General features: G+C 57.3%; 5 protein-coding genes across 5 annotated transcripts; 2 read left to right on the plus strand and 3 right to left on the minus strand.

Annotated features, from left to right (window-relative positions):
• The first annotated feature begins 730 nt into the window (after nt 1–730).
• B0H64DRAFT_379078 (Zinc/iron permease) lies at nt 731–2,714 on the plus strand. Its single transcript, XM_062802621.1, has 4 exons — nt 731–910; nt 1,041–1,202; nt 1,271–2,047; nt 2,111–2,714. The coding sequence occupies exons 1-4, from the start codon at nt 883–885 to the stop codon at nt 2,467–2,469; spliced, it is 1,326 nt and encodes a 441-aa protein (XP_062663269.1). The 5' UTR covers nt 731–882; the 3' UTR covers nt 2,470–2,714.
• Nucleotides 2,715–2,757: 43 nt separating this feature from the next.
• B0H64DRAFT_351081 (uncharacterized protein) lies at nt 2,758–4,028 on the minus strand (the record flags this gene model as incomplete). Its single annotated transcript, XM_062801451.1, has 2 exons — nt 3,234–4,028; nt 2,758–3,061 (listed from the first exon to the last, which is right to left on the minus strand). The coding sequence occupies exons 1-2, from the start codon at nt 3,587–3,589 to the stop codon at nt 2,758–2,760; spliced, it is 660 nt and encodes a 219-aa protein (XP_062663270.1). The 5' UTR covers nt 3,590–4,028.
• Nucleotides 4,029–6,701: 2,673 nt separating this feature from the next.
• On the plus strand, nt 6,702–7,278 carry B0H64DRAFT_369096 (uncharacterized protein; the record flags this gene model as incomplete). The annotated part of the gene is made up of 2 exons (XM_062801999.1): nt 6,702–7,099; nt 7,161–7,278. 2 exons carry the CDS (start codon nt 6,702–6,704, stop codon nt 7,276–7,278), a joined length of 516 nt encoding a protein of 171 aa, XP_062663271.1.
• Nucleotides 7,279–7,344: 66 nt separating this feature from the next.
• B0H64DRAFT_447595 (serine/threonine protein kinase) lies at nt 7,345–9,986 on the minus strand. The gene is made up of 2 exons (XM_062807007.1): nt 9,156–9,986; nt 7,345–9,044 (listed from the first exon to the last, which is right to left on the minus strand). Exons 1-2 carry the CDS (start codon nt 9,860–9,862, stop codon nt 7,586–7,588), a joined length of 2,166 nt encoding a protein of 721 aa, XP_062663272.1. The 5' UTR covers nt 9,863–9,986; the 3' UTR covers nt 7,345–7,585.
• A 212-nt stretch (nt 9,987–10,198) lies between these two features.
• On the minus strand, nt 10,199–12,279 carry B0H64DRAFT_469946 (maintenance of telomere capping protein 1). Its single transcript, XM_062807808.1, has 2 exons — nt 11,459–12,279; nt 10,199–11,387 (listed from the first exon to the last, which is right to left on the minus strand). The coding sequence occupies exons 1-2, from the start codon at nt 12,003–12,005 to the stop codon at nt 10,375–10,377; spliced, it is 1,560 nt and encodes a 519-aa protein (XP_062663273.1). The 5' UTR covers nt 12,006–12,279; the 3' UTR covers nt 10,199–10,374.
• Nucleotides 12,280–12,433: the final 154 nt, after the last annotated feature.

Below are 12,433 nucleotides of genomic sequence, written 5' to 3' on the forward strand. Positions count from 1 at the left end.
GCTGCGCATAACGGCATCGGGTTGGACGGTTGGAGTACAGTCCTCTCCCTGAAAGTTCGCTAGCGCGTGACTTCAAGACCGGGGTCCTTGCCAAAATCTCCAACTCAACGACAAAACGGCGCTTTTTTCAACAGAAAAAAAGGTTTGATTGGAATGGTCTTTACTAACGGTTCTAGATATTGCATTTCTTTGCATTTTAATCGGTTGCTGGGCTGTCGAGGTAGGGGTTTTTGACTTTTGAACTAGGACCCCTGTCAGAGGAGCCGCGCTAACAAACAAACAAGTATTGAACTGTAGGTAGGAAATAAGCTTACTTGGGGAGTACCTTGATGGTAAATATGGAGTATTTTTGGGATCTCCATGCCGCTTGAGGAATCGGGAGGCTGCAATCTTCAAAACGAAGGAAATAAATACCGTGCAACTCCCTTCCTGCATCGTCGTCGGTGAGGCATATTCCACCGCGATGGTTTTAACATCCCGTCTTCAAGATAACGAAGATGGGTACGAACATGGAAAGATCGACCAAAATTGATGCCAGTTCCAGGTTGAGCCGACGTCAGCTAAAATTAACGTTAGGGGGAACCCCACCATTTCGTCAGGGGCATTTGAGAGCGGTGGGCCTGGAACGGGCGCAGTTGAAGGCCGCGTCTCGGCGGCAGGCACGGGATGGCACCTCGAAACATCGCAGCGTTCCATTCCAACCAAGAGTTTCTGGAGCTCCATTTCTCAACGGCAAAGTCATCACGGCGCATTGGATGTTGGTGTCTCAAAGAGCCACCCCGCCGTTGGTATTCTACCCAACGCCACAATGCAGTGATCGCCAAAAACAATTTCAGGGTTTGCATTTGCATGTTAGTTAGACTGAAAGGTGCGAAGTAGAGAATGGAGAAGCTCGGTTTGCGGGCAGATGGTCAGTTGAACCTTCTACCCGACATGATGGACTCTACATGCACCTCCCCAATCTTCCACATCACCACATTGCGATGCCATTTACCAGCCGGGAACCTCGGTTGCTAACAAACACCCGCACCCCGCAACAGATCCCCGATGGTCCTCGATACCTACCGACCTGCTCCTCGCAGAGCTCTCGAGACGCGATGACGCCAACGAGCGACCGGCATGCGGTTCGGGGAAGAAGGGGTCCTACGACACAGGCATCCACGTCTTCGCCCTGTTCCTCATCCTCACCTTGAGCACTCTGTGTATGTCAATGATGCCCAATTGCCGTCCTCTCCGGGGGTTTCAACGCTGACTGTAATACCCCTAACAGCATGCGGGTTCCCCCTCTTCTCCCAGCGCCTGACCAAGGGTAGCAAACGCCAGCGCAACATCATATTCCTCTGCCAGCATTTCGGAACCGGCGTTCTGATGGCCACCGCCTTTGTCCACCTTCTCCCGACCGCGTTTACCTCTCTGACCGATCCATGTCTTCCGCACGTCTTCAGCAAAGGATACCGGCCGTTGGCGGGGTTGATTGCCATGGTGTCGGCGTTTGTGGTGGTGGCGCTGGAATCATATCTGACGACCCGGGGTGCCAGTCATTCGCACTCACACCACGCATGGGAAGAGGAGGACAGCGAGGACGGCGATGGAAACGGGGGTGGTCACACACAAGAGGGGGAATCTTCGCGACACGCGCGCCGGGATCGACCCGCCAGCATTGCGCTTGACGACCTGGAAGCTACGGAGGGGTTGGTGGCGGGGGCTTCCCCTCTCCCGGGCTCGACACCCACCATGGCCCCCGCTAGGGAGGGGTTACTCAAAACCCAACGAGACAGCGGACAAGACGACGACCGAGAGTCTCTGGATCTGGAGCTCAGCTTTGAGGAGCTGCACCCAAGGGCGGACTCGGACCACCAGCACAAGCCCGAGCCGGCGCTTGCGGCCCTGCAGCACATCCCCGGCCCGGAGGAGCAGAAGCGCATGATGCTACAGTGCGTCCTCCTCGAGGCGGGCATCCTCTTCCACAGCGTCTTCATCGGCATGGCGCTGTCGGTCGCCACCGGCCCGACCTTTGCCGTGTTCCTCATCGCCATCTCCTTCCACCGTACGTTTCCTCCACACGCAGACAGACCCCTTCTCATACAGTTACTAACTAACCCCCCTCTAGAATCCTTCGAAGGCCTCGCCCTCGGCACGCGCATCGCAGCCCTGCACTTCCCGCGCTCGTCCCCGCGCCCCTGGCTGATGGTGCTCGCCTTTGGCGCCACCACACCCATTGGCCAGGCCATCGGCCTCTTCATCCACCGCTTCTACGACCCCATGAGCCAGACCGGCCTACTCATGGTCGGCTTCATGAACGCCATCTCGAGCGGCCTGTTGTTGTTTGCCGGTCTGGTGCAGCTGCTGGCCGAGGACTTTTTGAGCGAGAAGAGTTACAAGGTGCTCAAGGGCCGGAGGCGGGTGAATGCTTTTTTGGCGGTGCTTGGTGGGGCGGGGTTGATGGCTGCTGTGGGTGCTTTTGCCTGAGGGATGTTGGGTTGATGAGGGTGAGTGAGAAGGGGGTCAGAAGGTCAAAACATGTATTCGCATATGCATGGTTATAGACGGCGTCCGGGTGGCGTTGGAACTGGTGTGGTTCGTCTGTTTTTTGGCTTGTGTTATCATCCTATTAATACTACAAATCAGCGCCAAGTTGAACACTATTTGTCGCCCTTTTCCTCCCACTCCTGATGATACCCCTCCGTCTCATCCTCACTCAGACCATCCCATCCATTCCAACCCCTATTCCAACATGGGATCTCCCCCCCCCCCCCTCTAGTTCGCCCCACCGACATGCTCCTCAAACTGCGCCGCCGGCACCGTGCCCGGCTCGAGCGACTCGGAGAACATGCCGATGTTGTCGTGCACCTGGAAGCTGCTGGCCGTGTTGGCCGGCTGCGCCACCGTCGTCTCGCTGACCGCCCACGCGAACGAGTTGACCCCGGTCGTGCTCAGCCGGCCCCCGCTCCACTTGCTGCACCCGGAGCAGACCGTCTCGACCGTCCAGTGCGTGCTGTTGCGCGAGGCGCCGACCGTGCGGTAGGTGGCTTCGGGGTAGAGTTGCGGGAGGGTGCGGCCGCTGTTGTTTGGGGGGTGGATGTGGTTAGTTTGGGTTGGTTTTGCTGGTGTGTGGTGCTGCGCGCGGTGGGGGTTGGGTTGGAAGGGGAGGAGATGGGAAGGAAGGAAGGAGATGGGAAGGAAGGGAGGGAGAGGTGCTTGTGTATCAAGGGCGAGTATGATGAGAGACGTACCTCGACCACCGCGACGAGACGGTCGCGCTCTGGCCGTTGGGCCACACCACCGTCAGCGGGTTGAGCGTCATGCGACCGCCCCAGCCGAAGCCCACCCACCCGAAGGACGCCGGCGAGACGATCTGCAGGAGCGTGTCGAAGTCCGTGTCGGTCGCCGCCGTGTCGGGCACCGCGACGCGGAACACGGGCGCCGTCGGGCCCCACGAGTACTCGAGGTAGCACATGCCCGACGCCGTGTCGCAGTACTGGCCCGTCGTCTGTCTCTTTTCGAGCGCGGGCGAGGCCTCACCCTCCTGGCTGCCGCCGAGCAGCAGGAGGAGGGAGAGGAGGGAGGAGGTGTTGGAGAAGACGCGCATGGTGGTGTGGAGAGAGGAAACCTGGGTGGTGGGCGCTGGGAAACGTTCTGGAAGGACAGCATGGAAGGGTCAGTATATTAATATCTATGCGTGGCCCGCTCTAGCTCGCCCCCAAAAGGGGCTTCCCGACTGGGGAGGCGGGGGATCGTCGTTCATGATGGCACCGCAGGGCCTTGCTTCATGTATGTCAGGCAGGCTCCGTGCCGGATAAAATGGGGATGGACGAGCCAATATCGCCCAACCGCGGAGCTCTAGGGTGGATTGTCGCAGCACGTGTCGCTGCCTTGTATAATGAACCATATACTCACCCTGTTAAAGCTTAGGCTGAACATCACCGATGCAGGGTCAGACCCATGTTGCTCCCGTCCTCCCAGCTACCTCTGTGCAGGTCAGCAAGTCAGAGAGCGCTCCATTTACTTTTAGGGTGATGATTATCTCACCCAAGGTGATTGGATGCCGTCGGGTCGTGAGGTCGCAGCCAAACTCCAATGCGAAACATGGAGAATGTCACGCCGAGGACATGACTTGATTGATCTCAGGGAAGCTGGACAGTGACATGCACTGGTGGTACAATTCGTGGAAAAATATATGAGAAATATGTCCATCCCTTTCAAGGGGCATTTCAAACTCGGTCAGATCATGCCCCAGTAATATGGCATTAGCATGGGGTTGGAATAATACACTGGTGGCTATTCGACGATGAGTCCCTACCTAATCAGGTACTCCATGTCCAATGCTTGACTTGGGTTAATAGCAGGCAACTTACCTCTCCTTCTGGTTGGTCAAATGCCTCGCGCAGTAGTTTATACGCGGTTTGGGGGTTCATGATAGTTTGTGAGATAAACGGCCAGGGTTAGTCATGTTTCTCCTGACGCATAGTATGATGATAATTTCGGCATTGGGCCTCTTCGAGTTGACGATCCAGGCCCGTGAGATTCGCGCCTGGGGCGGTGATGCGGAGGAACCCTTCCATGTCGAGCATCTTCAGGTCATCCGCAAGCCGAAGAAATCGGCAGTCCCTGGCTCTGCTTTGATGACCCTATTTTTGGGGCGAACGAACGCATATTGGAGTTCTTTTAGAGTGCCAGTGGGCACGGAGAGCTCGGATCCCGCAGTCCAAGGGGTAATGGAGGCTACGACCCTCCAGGTGCTGGGTAGGAGACTGCGCATCTTTGGGAAGCATCTTAAGTTGCTTAAGCGGCCCGTCTCTGATAACCCGGTATCGCGGCCGGCGAATATTTCTGCTGGAAGAGTGCCGACTTCGATGGCGGACGGGTTGTCGACAGTCGGCGCTACGCATGCGAACATGTGGGCTACGGACAACGACCACGTTTTCCGATTCCACATGTCGTCGTTGTGTGCAAAGAGTCCCACAAGGCCATTGACAAACCGGCCAGGGGTCAAGAAGGCGTCTGTCAAAGGGAGGTAATGCATGGAAAGTGGTTGGTCACGTCTGACGTCGCTCATTATCGGAGGTCCCAAAACGGAGACCGGTTCCCGTTAGGGGACCTGCCGGATCTGTGTACTGATATACCTCACTACCACCACCTCCAACACTCATAGATGGGTGGCGGTTATCAGTGATGATGAGTTGCGAGACCGGGAAGGACGGTGGCGGGACGAAGGACTCGGTCGTTGGCAACCAGGCCCCGGCGGTTCAGGGCACAGGAGGTGGCGCCGGCCAGCAATATCTTGCTACTCGGGCATCGCGAATGCGCCGCCAGTGCCATGTAGAACTATCCCACCGGGCCCTCGTCTGCCCTACTCGGGGATTCCATGACGTAGAGAACCTCAAGACGTGGTAGCACGCAAAGGGCCTGTGCCAGATTTGCCCCGTCGGTGTTGCTCCAGTCCGGGCAAAGACTCAATGTGCAAAGACTCAATGTGCGGGCCCCCGAGAGTTCTGGGCCTTGTAGGGCTGCCGTGACGGCTTCAGCGCTCAGACCGGGGAACTTGGCCGAGTCGAGAAAGATGTCTTCGGCGAAAGCAACTCTAAACAGCACCGAGGGGCCGGGAGATTTCACAAGGTCATCCTTGGCGGCGTACAGATGGCTCCGCAATACCCCTTTGAAGCCCGTGGGAGTGACAGCGGTGAATGCATTTTCTGCCAGACCAAGTATTTATATTGATGCCGAGAGCAGATATGCTGGCCGAGCCATCGCGCCTGTCGTACGGGCTGCTGGTATTTATGTGTATGTTTTAGTTTTCGGGTGGTTGGCGAGACAGGAAGACTGAAATCGTGGCCTGGAACGGGGCCGTTGTTGAGGGTCTGGGTTGAAAGTCTTTACCAAGACGAAGCTGGGCAAAGAACCAAAGTATGATAGTACCTAGGTAGGTAGTAGTATCGGATATCACAGGATTTATACCTAAGATCAAAGGTCGAACATGCGAGAAACTTATGATGACACAAACAATTGACTTGGCCGTGATTTAAGTAATCGCTAAGGTACACGGTACCTAGGTAGGTGATCAGTGACTCGATGGCTGCGTCACTGGGCTGGGACAAGAAGGGTTTTCTTTTAAAAAGTTACAAGTCGAGCTTGTGTCATTCTTTCGTCCGTTATTGTGATTGTGATATCATGGGACATATCTATCTTGGGTTCAGTTTGTGTCATTGCATCATCAACACAGCTGTAATATGTAAACTTCTTACAAGCCTCCCCCGCCCGTTAGTTGGATACGGGCAACTTAAACACCGGTGCTGACGGCTACTTGTTGGTTATCACTGCTCGTGGAGACAGGTTTGGAATTATACTGTGGAATTAGCTTATGGGCACGAGTTCCCCTCTAACCTCGCTGTGTGCGCTTGCTCACCACCACCCAATGATAGGAGACTGACTGCTGCCAGGCATGCAGGTTACTGGTTCCCAAACTTCTCGGCGTGGGTTGTGCCGATTCCCTGGAATCCATAACTGCCTACCTATCAGGTACCTTAGCGAATGCACGAGTGAAACCCCGCACTCGAGAGGTTGCTCAAGCTCAGTTGTAACCCAATAATCGAGGGAGTCCAAGGTTGATTTTTGTACAGCCAGTTCGGCCATGCCCAGGGTACCCCTATCTAGGTACCTGTAGTTTTGCTATTTCTTTCTTTCTTTCAAGATAACGCGAAGCCATGGACCAGTTTTCACCAGCAAATGCCGCATCCACCTGCTCGGCCTTGTTTGACAAGGCGCAGTCGATGGTCACCCAAACCCAACGAGTCCTTCAGGCGGTCCAGGATGACGGTGAATTTCACCAATCCCTAGCCGCACTATCATCGAGACTCCAGCAGCTCGGGCACCATGCTAACCAGCTCGGGTACCTCATTGCCGACGCTGCCGTCGTGCATTCCCAGCTCGGACTTGTCCTCCAGTCTGGCCTCGCCGAGTACCAAAGTGCCTTGGCTGTTGTCTCGGACGGGCTGGATGCAGAGGGTGACCGGACCTGCGACAGGGACGCCATCGCTGGCTACCTGAGCTTTGCTGCCGCCTCCGTCGCCCTCTTTGTTCTGAGCGCCCAGCTTTTGACAATGTGAGTCTCTGTCCGCATGCTCGAGCTCGATCTCCGAGTTTCGTTGTTAACCCCATTCCAGGGAATCGGAGAAAGAGCAACAGTCAAAGTTGGCCAACCCGGGGGGCACAGCTATCGTGGATGCTGCTCATAGTGCCTCAGAGCACGTTCTCTCATCCAGCTACAAGATTAGAAACTGAGGCGCCGTATCACTTAATCCCCTGAGACTCGGAGTTATGGTGGTCTAGAATTAGACTTATCTAGGCCGCTTTTGCTCGCGCCAGCTGGGGCGAGTTGGGTGAGCGGGGTGAGCACGCGGCTCATGTGGCGTAGCCATGCGTCTTGCATTTATCTCTGGATCAAAGATCTTGTTGTTGAGCGTGCCTGAAACCACCCAGGTCAGATATTGCAATACCACCACGAGACTGCTGCAAGCTGAGCATAAACTCGGTGTCCTCCTCTGATGTACACGCGCCGCCGTGCTAATGAAGAGAGATCCCGCGCATTCTAGCGGCCCCTGGAACGGACGGGCATAGTTCTCAGGACCTGGTCGGTCAACTGAAGTTGCTCGTGAAAACTCGCTATCATTCGACAAAGTTCGTCCTTCGTTTCCTCCGGTGAAGCGTAACCCTGCATCACAGATGCGGATGGTGGTGCAGGGACCGGACAGGAGGGGGGTAGACGTGTTTGACTGGGGTCGGGGGCCAAATCCAGTGTTGTCATGTCACTCATGTGTGAGGGCGAAGAGCTGTCGTGGGTTCTGGGTGGAGAGCTTGGGTAAAGATCCTCGTTCAGGTAGACGGACGGCTCCCTAGGTCTTGGCCCGAAATTGGTGTCGACAGCATGCCGCTCGAGATCAAATGGTGTTTTCAGGTCTGAGCTCGTCGATGCGGCGTCCGAACCCGCCGTGGATGGACGGCTGGCTTCTGTCGTGTCGATTGCAAGACTCGCATCGAGGTCAATCAGGCTCACGATCGAAAGACGACTAATGTGAGCTGTCGGTGTCATCCGATCCAAGTCTTGACTGTTTGCGTGATCATATTGCCGGTAGGCTGACGTCGGATCCTGTGCAACCCCAATGGGCTGGGGGTTATTGCTGAGCTCGGGGGCTGCCATGTCAGGGGCTGCCGTCGCAGGTGTCATGGACGGGAATGACCAATCCTGGGTCCGTCGCCGATCAACGCCCTCGACGAGGGCTGTTGCTGGCCTCGCCCCTGGTTTTATTGTATCCATGTCAGCGAATTGTGACAACTCGCCTCCATCTAACGACAGGTCAAGGTCGATCAGGGATTCTCGGATGGTCGGCTGCTCCGGGGGCTTTCGTAGGGGGAGATCCGTAATCGGTGATGGGAGGGCCTTGGAGTAGAAAACTCGAGCATTGTCGTCATAGTTGGAGATTGTGTGCGGGTCGAACACTCTCTCGAGGGGCACTTTGAACGTTTTGATGTTGGGAGGTCGGCGACGACGGGCTTGTTTCTGATTTTGCCAGCCGGGAAGGTCAACGTCTGGGCCGTAGACATCAAAGACAGCCTGAGCATCCGCATTGTTGAAGTCGAAGCTTTCCTCGGTTGCGCTGAAATTCCATTCGTCGTCAGGGACAACGGAAGGTGACAGGTCGTTGGCTGGACCCTGGGCGCCGCCGGCGGAAAACAGTGAACGCCTGTTTCCGCCCTGTATCTCCCAGACCTTGTAAGCGTTCACAAGCTTTGAGAGAGAAATGGTCGGGTAGTCGTCCTCGGAGTTGTGGATGTACGGATGCTGCTGAACCCGTTCGATGTGAGGGCGCAGGGCCGGGTCCTCCACCATGCAAAACGCGACAAGGTCCTTTAGTTGATTCGAATACTGATCACCTATGAGACGGGGGCAATGTTGCTTCAGGTATGAACCGAACTGCGAAATATCACCGATTGGGCCCGCGTTCGGTGGCAGCCCAGTAGCCATCTCGTAAGCCATCGAACCAAAGGCCCTGTACGGAAATTGTCAGTTGTCAGGTTGCCTGCCAAATCTATAGTGCACGAGGGGAACCGATGTCCCAGGGGTGAAACATGCTTGGATGGATACAGTAAGGTAGGCATACCAGATGTCAACCTCGGAGCCGTATGAAACGGTCGAGTCAAAGAGCTCGGGGGCCATCCAGTGCAACGTTCCGGTTACAGTGCTCCTCTTGTCGAACTTTGTTTCAAGGAGCCCCGCAACGCCAAAGTCGCAGAGTTGAACGGCTCCAGCTTCGGTGATGAGAACATTGGCGCACTTGATATCTCGATGGATGACACCATGCTTATGGACCCAGTAGGCGGCCTCGGCAACTTCCCGCAAGATGGGAATAATCCATTTCTCGGTCAGGCCGCCAGTCGGCCTCATAAGTGTGGACACGCTGCCTCCGGCGCAGTATTCGGTGATGATCCATATGGTAGGGCCAACGAGCAGGGTATCGATGACAGTGTTGATGTTCTTCGCGCCGCTGTCACCGAGAAGCTTGAGTGTCTGGACCTCCTTGAGAATGTCGCTGAACGTGTCTGCCCTGCCAGGCTCGAGGCTATCTCCATCGTCTATGCTGACCATCTTAACGGCGACGGCCTGTCTGGACCTGATGCTAGTGGCTTTGTATACACGACCGAAACTTCCCTTGCCGATCAATTCCAAGAGCTCATACGGCGGAGGGTCTCTGCCAGCATTGCCGCATTCTTCGACGACCGCGGATTGAACGGCCCTGGCCTCTTGGATCGCTTTTTGTTTGGTCGCCGAATACTGGCCAAGAAAGCTCTGCCTCAGTGTTGCCATCATGATCGCGGTATGGGGTCTCCCGGAATCCGGATCGAGGATTAAAATTCAGCGTCATAAATCTGGGCGCGATGCGTGGCAAACCCTGTCGAACGAACATTGTAAGGTTAGCAAATAATAAGAAGGTAGGGCAGGCAGAAGAGAGAGGTCGCCAACCTCACCCCTGGCTCACCCGGCCCGGTGAGTGGCCAGAGTCTTGGCCAGAGCCAACTGCAGTATTATTCCGGGAATAATATGTTTATGGATTTGGTGCTGGGCTAAATCATGGTTATTATCTCACCGTGATGTCGTGGGCTTGCAAGGTCACGGGATACGAACCTGGGACAGGCCCGTATAAGTCATTAGACTGATACCTAGTGGTTTGAATTGTTCAGGTTCTCATTCCAACCCCCCAACGCCAGGTCAAGTCCCAGAGCACCTCCGCACTAATAACACTCCAACTAGTTGATCTACAGGTAGACCATCCCGCCCCTGTAATTCCATACCCGTGCTGAACATCCAGATTGCCCCTCTCTTCAAATCAAACCAGCCCTGGCAGCCTCGTTCCCGCCCTTCTCCATGACGCTCTCGACCTTTTGCTTGCCCTTCCCAATACCACCTTCACCAACGCCCATGCGCCGCGCGACGTATTTCTGCGCGACGATGCCCACCGAAAGCCCCAGGGCTTCCTCCACCCACTCGGCCACCCACTCGCGGGGGTCCACGCCGCCGCTCTCGATGATCTCGCGGATCTCGTCGGGCACCCGCCCAAACTCGGCCTGGAACTCCTCGTCCCCGCTGGCCGGCGTCACCGGCGTGGCGGGCGCATCCAGCCAGCGGATCCACCGCGCCCGCACGGGCTGGCTGACGGTGGCGTACTCGATCTCGTGCACGGGGTCCAACAGGTAGACGGCGAAGCACACCTCGCCCTCGGCGTCGTCGTCCTCCTCCGCCACCACCGACGTCTCCTTCTCCCTCTCCACCGCCGTCGACCCGGCGAACAGCGCCTTGTCCGCCTGCACATTCACGGCCTGCACCGACAGGAAGATGTCCGAGCTGCGGACCGGGTTGGACTCGCTCACGGGCTCGGCGGCGCGCTGCTTGGCCTCGGCGACGCCGCCGTGCGCGGCGAAGTAGTCGGCCGCGTACCCTTCGGCGTTGGCCCGGCACAGCTTGGTGCCCTCCACCAGGCCCTGCACCACGCCCAGGTCGCGCGCGATGTCGGCCTGCCGCCACCACGGCCCGTCGCGCCAGCCGGCCGCCGACTGCTGCGCGCCGCCGCCGAAGAGCGCCGCCCCCGCCGGCTTCTCCGCGGCCGACGGGCTGCGCAGTGTGAATTCCTGCCCCCGCTGGATCACCATCAGGTCGCCGCCCTCCACCTGCGCCATGACCCGGTTGAAGACGCCGTAGATGAGCGGGTCGAGGGACGGGTACCCGACCAGGTCGTGGGTGATGTGGATGAGGAGGCGCTCGTGGGAGGAGATGGGGGGAGCGAGGGTGTGGAGGATGTTGGTGAAGGTCGGGAGGGCGCGGTGTCGGATCTCGTCGCCTGGAGTGTGGGGAGAACGTTTGTTAGTATTGTGTATTGTTGGTTTAGGGCCATGGTTAGGGGAGACGAACTGAAACCTCTCAACGCTCCCACGTTGCCGCGGACTTGATCCGCCCACTTCTTGGCCTCTTCGTTCTGCTGGATCTCCTTGACGGCGGCCTCGGCCTGCTTCATGGCAGCCGATGCGGTTGACAAGATGCCACCCCACCAACCGCCGCCAGGCGCACCACCCCCTGCTGCTTGTGCCTGCTGAGCGGGTACTCTCTTCTCGCTGTCGTGCGGTTCGGAGCTCGTAGCGCTCGGGGTGAGGCTTGCACGGTGCGACCCGGTGCTCTCGGCGGATTTGCGTGCGGCGTCGGTGACGGGAGGGGGTGTGTTGGTGGACGTTCGTTTTGCGACATCTCGGACGCGGGGAGTGTGCGGCCGCTCTGGGGCTTTCTCGCCGAGTTGGTTTTCGAGCTCGGCGAGGATATCTTGATCAGCAGCATCGGCTTTGGGTTTGGCCGTGGCTGGTTTGGCTTTTGTGGGTTTCTTGATGGCCTTGTCGCCGCCGATGCCCTCGAACAGATCGCCAAGCTCGTCGTCGGTGGGGGGGGCCTTTGTTCGTTTGCTAGCCATTGTTGCAAAACTCGAGATTTGTAACGACGTGCCTACGTAATAACGAATGCGCAGTCAATGCAAGGCGACGCGATGGAGTGAGGTGGTGCTTCGTGCAGTGCGGTGCAGTGCACAGATGTCGCGTTGACCACTGAAACCAAGTGGGGGGGCACGGGAGCCGCTATGTTGCGTCACGGGCTTCACCTGGGTCAGTCAACGAAAGACAAGGCAAGAGGTTGGGTTGGTTGGGGGGTTCTGCAAGCGGGCCGGGCTGCAAGCAAGCTCCTGCAACCAGAACCATGCGGGCCTCGGTCTGATGCGCGCCCCCAGCCATTGGCTTGTCCCAGCAGCACTCGGACGGAGTTTGAAGCGACTTGGGTAGGAAAGTCAGCTGCTGGCAGCTGTGGAGGTGGGGCTTTCCTCCAAGACGGCTGGCGGAATGCGATTGG

This window comes from Chaetomium fimeti (assembly GCF_033439085.1).
Source record: "Chaetomium fimeti strain CBS 168.71 chromosome Unknown B0H64scaffold_1, whole genome shotgun sequence".
NCBI classification, from domain to species: Eukaryota; Fungi; Ascomycota; class Sordariomycetes; order Sordariales; family Chaetomiaceae; genus Chaetomium; species Chaetomium fimeti.

Bases quoted from the DNA above. Each gene is read 5' to 3' on its own strand.
- B0H64DRAFT_379078 (XM_062802621.1), top strand. From the start codon at position 883: ATGGAGAAGCTCGGTTTGCGGGCAGATG. The intron at 911-1,040 runs GTCAGTTGAACC...ACCCCGCAACAG, and splicing joins GCTCGGTTTGCGGGCAGATG to ATCCCCGATGGTCCTCGATA. The intron at 1,203-1,270 runs GTATGTCAATGA...TACCCCTAACAG, and splicing joins CCTCACCTTGAGCACTCTGT to CATGCGGGTTCCCCCTCTTC.
- B0H64DRAFT_447595 (XM_062807007.1), bottom strand. From the start codon at position 9,862: ATGATGGCAACACTGAGGCAGAGCTTTCTTGGCCAGTATTCGGCGACC. The intron at 9,045-9,155 runs GTATGCCTACCT...ATTTCCGTACAG, and splicing joins GGCTCCGAGGTTGACATCTG to GGCCTTTGGTTCGATGGCTT.
- B0H64DRAFT_469946 (XM_062807808.1), bottom strand. From the start codon at position 12,005: ATGGCTAGCAAACGAACAAAGGCCCCCCCCACCGACGACGAGCTTGGC. The intron at 11,388-11,458 runs GTTCGTCTCCCC...CCCACACTCCAG, and splicing joins GGGAGCGTTGAGAGGTTTCA to GCGACGAGATCCGACACCGC.